General features: G+C 49.4%; 1 protein-coding gene across 2 annotated transcripts in view; it reads left to right on the forward strand.

Moving 5' to 3' along the window:
- The window catches only part of TXNDC11 (thioredoxin domain containing 11), a 61,142-nt gene that overhangs the window by 50,765 nt on the left and 2,672 nt on the right, over window positions 1–7,705 (forward strand). For both annotated transcript variants that reach the window (XM_047838000.1, XM_047838001.1), the window contains 3 exons: window positions 968–1,110; window positions 1,430–1,539; window positions 4,945–5,025. In XM_047838000.1, the coding sequence (XP_047693956.1) occupies window positions 968–1,110; window positions 1,430–1,539; window positions 4,945–5,025 (334 nt within the window). The remainder of the gene's footprint in view (window positions 1–967; window positions 1,111–1,429; window positions 1,540–4,944; window positions 5,026–7,705) is intronic.

Consider the following 7,705-nt stretch of genomic DNA (forward strand, 5'->3'; position numbering starts at 1 on the left):
TGTACATGTAGCTCAGCTCTTTGTCCTGGAATTGCTGACAAAATTTGTAAGGGTCCTTGTGAAAAAGTACCTGTGTCTTGCTGGTTTGGAGAGTTGACTTTTAAGTCGGCTGTCTGGGGCAGTTTCAGAATTGAGGCTTCATTCAGATTAGGAGATAATTTTTGGTTTTATGTTTCAGAAACATAGCCAAGTAAGTTATTCAGATGCAGATAATGAGTTCTCTTTAGTATGCACAGGACATCCTTCACTTCCTCCTCCCTCTGTGGAAAGTGTCACTCACTATTCATTAGGACCTCAAAATGGAGAGAGGAGAGAGAGAAAGAAGGGACCCGCCGATCAGTGCTGCTCTAGACAGGTGCCAAGGAGTCTGAAGGCAGTGGGAGGGGAAAGCTGTTGGTTCGAGTTAGGTTTTTGGATTCTTTGTGAGCCTTATGGGATTTTCCACGAAATATAATTGAGTTTATTTTTCCTACACTTTGAAGAAAGAAACTTGAAGGACTTGAACAAAGGAAACAAAAACCACAGCTCCCCGCCTCAAGTATTAAACGCCTGTCACCTCCCAGTACCTTGTGGAGTTAGCTGCATCTGTAGTGCTGTTTAAAGGTCTGAGCGTTGTAGGTTGAAGTCTCTTCGGGGTGGTGGCATGTCGATCGGGTGTCTGTTTGGGGACCAGCCCCGTTAGGAGAAAAGAGAACTCCTGGCCTGTAAATCCTAGAGCCTGTGACTCCGCGTGGTGTTTTGGTAGCCAGATTACCGTCTGCCGAGGTCGCACTCAGAGCTGAACCTGGTGCCCCCCCCACCACCACCCCCACCCCGGGCAGCCTCGTTCAGGGCGCTCCCTGTGGGCGAGGTGTTCAGAGTGCCAGCCTGTGAAGCCACCCCAGCTTTTACATGCAGAGTGTAAAGTAGGCCAGCTACTCCCCCTATACTTCGCCAAGAGCTGATCTCATTTTGTCTTTATTTTTAGAGTCTTTTATTCAAAACTTCAGCGTTCTCTACAGTCCCTTGAAAAGGCACCTTATTGGAAGTGATTCTGCCCAGTTCCCTCCTCAGCATTTAATCACTGAAGTGACAACTGATACCTTTTGGGAAGTGGTCCTTCAAAAACAGGTACGGAGTCGGAGGGGCACAAATCCAGCCACCTCCCCCTGGTGAGGTAGCTGCCGAAGCTGCGGGCGTCGGGGCGAAGGCTGGGTTTTGATAAGGCCCAGGTCAGTGGTGGGACGGTCTCCCTGCACGACATACGCGTTACCCGACGCTTCTCTCACCGCAGAAAGTCCGTAAGAAAGCACAGAATTGGAACGATGTGAAGCTGGAGATATTCCCTGGCAGGGGAGCAGTAAGCAGCAGCTCCCGAATGCCCGCTGGGTTCCGAGTGCGGTCGGGACACGCGTGCGCCCTTTGTAACCACCGTCTTCCCTTCCCCCAGGACGTGTTGCTGCTCTATTACGCACAGTGGTGCGGCTTCTGTCCATCCCTCAATCACGTCTTCATCCAGCTAGCTCGCCTCCTGCCGGCGGACGCTCTCACCGTGGCCCGGTAAGGAAGCCCCTTCTGCCCGTCTTCGCTTTCACAGCGTAGCCGTGTGGCTGGCGAGGGCCTGCCCGCTTTTCATAAACCTTGGGTGAGACTGGGTGCAGTTTGATTGTCAGCTTGAAGCCAGAGCAGAACCTCCTCGAAACCCGCATGCTCCCAGTGAGTTCTGAGCGTTGCTTCCGTGGTGCCAAGTGTGTGTAGCCCCGACCGAATTCCCGGGAGGGCGAGTGTGGGGGCGGCACTGACCCCTCCCCACCAGCGGCCGGCTCCCCGGAACCCCATGGGAAGGGTGCCCACGTTGCTCCGTGGCACGGTGGCCTCGGCCCGGTGAAAGGGGGTGGTCCTGACGTGCTGCCCGCTGGCCCCGGGACCCAGAGCACATCCCTCCGCCAGGTCTGGCCTCCCTCCTCACTCCTCACATTAGGAAGAAACACTGGTTGGTACCTTTGTGTTCTGGTTTTGTGATTCCGTGGGTACCGGATGTGGGCTCCGTAGTCAGCAAAACCGTTTTTAAATCACTGTTTTGTAGAGACAAGTCTCAAATGAAGACTGTTTGGATAGGTACTAAGCTGTGGGGCGGGGCGGGGGGGGGGGCGGCAGGTGGTGTTTAGATTTCAGCCTTCCAGACAGATTAGAATTCAGTACAAAGATTAAATCATAGGAAAAACAACAGAACATAGAATATTGAGTTTGCTAGTTTGAGGGATGGAAACTTCCCAAAGTGAAGCAGTTAAAAAAAAATAAAGAAAGATGGACAGATTGCACTAGAAAAGTGTGCAGTGAGAGACATAAGGAAAATAGGCTTAAGAAAGAAAGAAAAATAGGCATATTTTACAGCATCTCTGTTTCACCCGCCGGGTCTGCTCTGAGCAGCATAGAGCCAAACTGCGCCGTGAGAGTTTTCTTTGTACGTATCCTCTGACCTAATTGTCGCCGCACTCGGTGAAGCAGGCACGGCTGTCACTCTCTTTTTACCGAGGAGGAGACCGAGGCACAGAGAGATGCGGTAATTTTCCCAGAGTCGCACAGACTGTAAGTGAGGGCCCAGGCTTCCCGGTCAGGCGCTCCTACTCTAGACCCTGAGAAATGACAAAGGTTTAAGGAGCTGCTGAGAAGAAAATGCGGTCAGTCCACACAGTGGAATGTTACTCGGCCTTAAAAAGGAAGCACATTCTGAAACCCGTTACGAGGTGGACAGACCTTGAGGGCGTCAGTGCAAAGTGAGATACAGAGATACGAAAGGACACATCCTTTGCGATTGCACATATGCAGGGCACCCAGGGCAGTCACATTCGCAGAGACAGAGAGGAGATGGTGGGTGCCCGGGGGAGCAGGGGTGGGGGCTGTGCAGTGGGTAGAGATTCCCCAGGTTTTCAGGATGACAGAACGCTTCTGCAGTTGGGTGGTGGGGACGGCTGCACGGCATTATGAGTGCACTTTGCACGACCAGACTGTGCGCTCAGGAGTGGTTCGGATGGCACGTTGTGTGTGTATTTTACCGCAGTGACAAATTGGGGGTCCGGGGAGAAACAGCCGAGAGGGACTCCTGTGTGAAGAAAAGACACGAATAGGCTTTTTCACGGCTGGAGGAGGAGAGTATAAGCAAGTGTGGAAGTTACAGCCTAATAAATGTCAATGAAAACAATAACAAAGTGTCATTTACACTTATTAACAGATGCTTTGACGTGACAGAATCTTGTGTTGATAAAATGGAGTGAAATTGGCACAGAGAGATGGAGCTAATAGCAGAAGTGAACTGGCGTCACCTTTTTGGAAGGCATTTTAGCAACATTTGTAAGAAAGCACAAAAATTGTTACACGTTTTTGACCCAGTTAATTTTACTTTGGGGAATCAAGGAACTAGGACTCGGAGAGAAGCATGAGCTAGTCACTCCCTGTAGCATTATTTGTATCTAATGGTAGAAGCACAGCTCAGTGAATTACAGTTGGGCGTTTGATGGGATTTTTGCCCATTTATTAGAACAATGCTTTTCGTAGAATTTTTGAAAAGAATTGCATTTGAAATATATGAATACTGCTCTTAACAACATGCGGGTATATACACCAAGCCTGAATGAGAATCCCAGAAAGAAGGCCCGATTGGCCCAGTGGAATTCTGAGTGATATTTACAACAGTGTTTTTCTTTCAATTTTACGTGATTTTGGAGTGAAAATCGGGAGGAAAAACGGTATTTGATGATAGGCTAGAGCGTGCCCTACCACTTCTTTAAAAAACGGAGCTCTGACGTTTCAGGTAGGCTCGCCCAGGCAGAGACGGGAGTGCCGTTGAGTTATTTAAGACCATTCTAAAGTGGTCACCCTTTTGGGCGAATGCATGGCGCTGGTTGACGCCCAATGGCCATGATTCTCGGAGAACTACTATCAAGTTAATGATTCAGAAAGTCCCCACTTTTGTATGCATTATTTGTGATGATTGATGTCCGAACCACCTGTCCGAATGGCCCTCCAAGGTCTGCTCCCTTCTTCGAGGACTACTGTTTGTTTGGTTTGTTTGTTTGTGTTTTTCATTCCATCTGAGCAGTGCCTGCCAGCTGAGGTTGGGGGGGGAGCTGAGTGCCGGCTGCAGAGGGGCCACTACCTGCTTCACCAGGAATAAACCCCAGGTTGGGTAATTCAGCACACATGGCATTTTCCAGATTAGAAAATTAATCTAAAATCTGCTAGGAAAATGCGTGTTTTGTGGCCTCCGTCCGGAGTTAGAAAATATAAAATAGAGATCACCTTTACTCTCCAGTTTTCTTACATCTTCAGAGGCTTGATGTATTTTGCACAATGATTTCCTTTTTCCAGAGCTAGTCCAGGGATTTCACTGCTTGCCCAGACCCCGTGAGGGGAGCGTGGACTGCTCCTGAGGTGTCAGTGAGGTCTTTTTCTTTTGAAAGTTCTTTTTTACTCTCAGGACATGTCCCTTCTGCTCCGTAAGTTAAAGTGGAGAAAGTTGCATGTTCTGGAAGCATCGGTTCTTGTCCGCTGAGCTGCACCCAACCTGGAGGAGTAGTACGTTTACTCAGAGGGCCCGACCAGTATGGCCACGGAATATGCTCCAGGATCTTCATTTATTGGAGAAAGTTCTTTTTTTTTTTTTTTTTTAATTTTTTTTTTTTTTCAACGTTTATTTATTTTTGGGACAGAGAGAGACAGAGCATGAACGGGGGAGGGGCAGAGTGAGAGGGAGACACAGAATCGGAAACAGGCTCCAGGCTCTGAGCGATCAGCCCAGAGCCCGATGCGGGGCTCGAACTCACGGACCGCGAGATCGTGACCTGGCTGAAGTCGGACGCTCAACCGACTGCGCCACCCAGGCACCCCATGGAGAAAGTTCTTTGAGGTCGGAGTGTCTTGGGCTGATCTTTTACTTATTCTCATCTTTCCCTCTGCCTTTGTCAGGATTGATGTATCTCAGAATGACCTTCCTTGGGAATTCATGGTTGACCGTCTCCCTACTATCTTATTTTTCCCCTGCAGCAGGTAAGTTTTTTCACTATTTTCGATCTTTACTCAATATTTGGGCAGATGGGATTCTTTTGAAAATGAAAAGGGTTTAAGGTGCTTCACAGAAATGAAATGCAAATCATTAGCTGTTACTAAACTATTTTGAATAAAATGTATTGTTAAAAAAATGTTCCATTGAGGGGAAAAAAAAAAAGAAAAAAAAAATGTGCCATCATGGACCCGGGGTAAAAGGGCTTTCGTGTCACAAGGTCGGAGGTGGTTTTTGTTAAGAACTTCACCCCTCCCACAGTGTTTTCACGAGCGTGCATGTGGCCGTCAGAACTCGTTTGCCTTCTGGGTCTTATGAGCCTCCAGTGGATCCCGAGATGGATGGCAAAGAGCCACGTTCACCTGGCCAGACAGCAGCTCATCTCTTGAGCCCCCCGGGCGTCAGGCCCTGGCTGACCCAGGCTTTCATGTGCGTCATTTTCCATCGAGTTCTCCTGATGCCCGGCTTGTCCCTCCTGTGCAAGCTGGAAATGGAGATGACTCCTCACTGTACCCCGTTCATGGGATTCAAGGAGCCTTCTCCCCACGTGTGCAGACTTCCATGAACGTCTGCCACGGGGCTGTCCCCTTGATCTCTTCACATCGTGCAGGCGGGCTCCAAGTCCAGTGATAACAGCAACTGCCCTGAAAGCCCGGCAGGCGGGGACGGGACCTAAGCAAGGAGGACGAACGGCCTAACTTGGCAATTAGTAAATGTTGGGTGCGGATGTTTTGCTAAAAGGGAAATGAACTCTTGGCCTTTAAAAGCCTGATAAACGAGATGTTCTGACCCTTTTAAAAAAAAAAAAAGACTCTCTTTTGTTTTCAAAAGGGTCCTCGGGGACCTAGTCACACGACTCTGATGGTATCTTTTTAGGGAAAAAACATTTGCAGGTTATTCTAACGAGGTCCTTAATTCACATATGTGGTGTCTCCTGTTTTAATTTCCTGCCCTCGCTTTTACTGTTCACGGCAGCTACTGCCATACTTTTTATTTCTCTTTTTATTTCTCATAGATACCTAATCATTTCCTTGTTGTTTCCTCTTTATCTCAAGGAATTTTTGCTGGAATACTTCCTGGGGTAGTAGGGTCCTGTCACATCATGCACTAAAAACAGAGCGTGACTCATCCTGTTGTGCTGACTGTTGTCATGAGCCTCTTTCCTTCTAAGAAATAAAGTGCCGCACAGTCAAGGAATCATGGACCATAAAGCAATTTCATCTGTGTGGGATGGAGGTTGGGCAGGAAGTTTAATGAAGCATGGTTTTCAAATTTCAAACATAGTTTGGAAAAGTATTAAAGTCCTAACACCCAGTAGGTGCCAGCAGCTAGAATGCATGAGTACGTCTTGAGCGAGACAGAAAGAGATACACCGAGAATTGGTGACGGGGTGTGTGTTGGGGGACTGAGTCAGGCTGGAGTGCCTTGCAGTAGAAAGTTGCCTGATTGTCCATGTGAGGATGTGCATTGGTGATCCCTGCAGCCCCTTAGTGTTTTGCTTTTAGCTTTTTTAATGTTTGTTTATTTTTGAGACAGCACTAGTGGGAGAAGAGCAGAGAGAGAGGGAGTCACAGAATCCGCAGCAGGCTCCAGGCTCTGAGCTGTCAGCACAGAGCCCGACGCGGGGCTGGAACCCACGAACCTGAGCCGTGACCTGAGATCGTGACCTGAGCCGAAGTCAGACGCTCAACTGACTGAGCTGCCCAGGCGCCCGTGCGGCCCCTTAGTATTGGAAAGTCAAGAATGTAAATACTGAACGTGAGAAGAGTGTCCAGCTCTTTGTTAACGGAGAGAGCTTGGTAAACCAAAAAACCTCATTACTGCTCTGGAATGGAATTTTCCTTATTTCCTAAAAGTAAAGAGTAGTCACAAGAGAAGTGAGCTCCCCGTTAGCTGGTCCAGATTGAATGAGTGCTCAGGTTACTCAGAGGGTGTGAACAGGCAAAGGGTGTGAGCTGACCGCTGGCAAGAGAGGAAAGGAGAGATCCCTTTTTCACGGTGACTGTGCTTACGTCATCTTCAGTGAAAAGAATGCAAAAGCGTACGTGCGTTTTGATAAGAGCAGCCTGCCCACACACTAGGTTACGTGCGCAGTAAGTAAGGTAGTGTCAAGATGATGACGGTTACTTTGGAGGAGGATTCCAGGTGATGGGGGCGGGGGTGCCCCGTTTGCTGTGCACATTGCCTCCAGCCAGCACGTGTTTCACAGTCCTGGAACAGAAGCCACATGCAAGGGCTTGTCCTCTGCCACTGGGCGCGCCCTGGGCCGCCTCCTGCGCCCGCTGGCTTTCCTGTGCAGGTGCCTCATAGAGCCGCTCTTCCTGCCACCACTGCGTGTGACGTTTCAGAATCGAGGCGCCCTGGCACGCGCCTGGGTGAAGACGTCACAAGGATGGGCTGGTTCATTCTAGCATGTGCCCTGGCAAGGACCGGGCCTCTTGAGAGGAGCAGCCCGCCCGGCCGCAGTAGCACGGCCCCGTCTTTGGAGAAGATGCCTTACACCCTCGGTCAGGTTTTTATTTGGCCGTTTAGGTGCTAGAGCTACGTGAACACACGCCTAGGGAATTCCGAAGGGAGTCGGACCGCGGGGCCTTTTACCACCACGTTTCCGAAATGATTCTTTCCTGGGGAGTTTGTTCACACCTGTGTCCTTGCTACTTGTAAAAA

The sequence above is a fragment of the Prionailurus viverrinus genome, chromosome E3 (assembly GCF_022837055.1).
Source record: "Prionailurus viverrinus isolate Anna chromosome E3, UM_Priviv_1.0, whole genome shotgun sequence".
In the NCBI taxonomy this organism is placed as follows: Eukaryota; Metazoa; Chordata; class Mammalia; order Carnivora; family Felidae; genus Prionailurus; species Prionailurus viverrinus.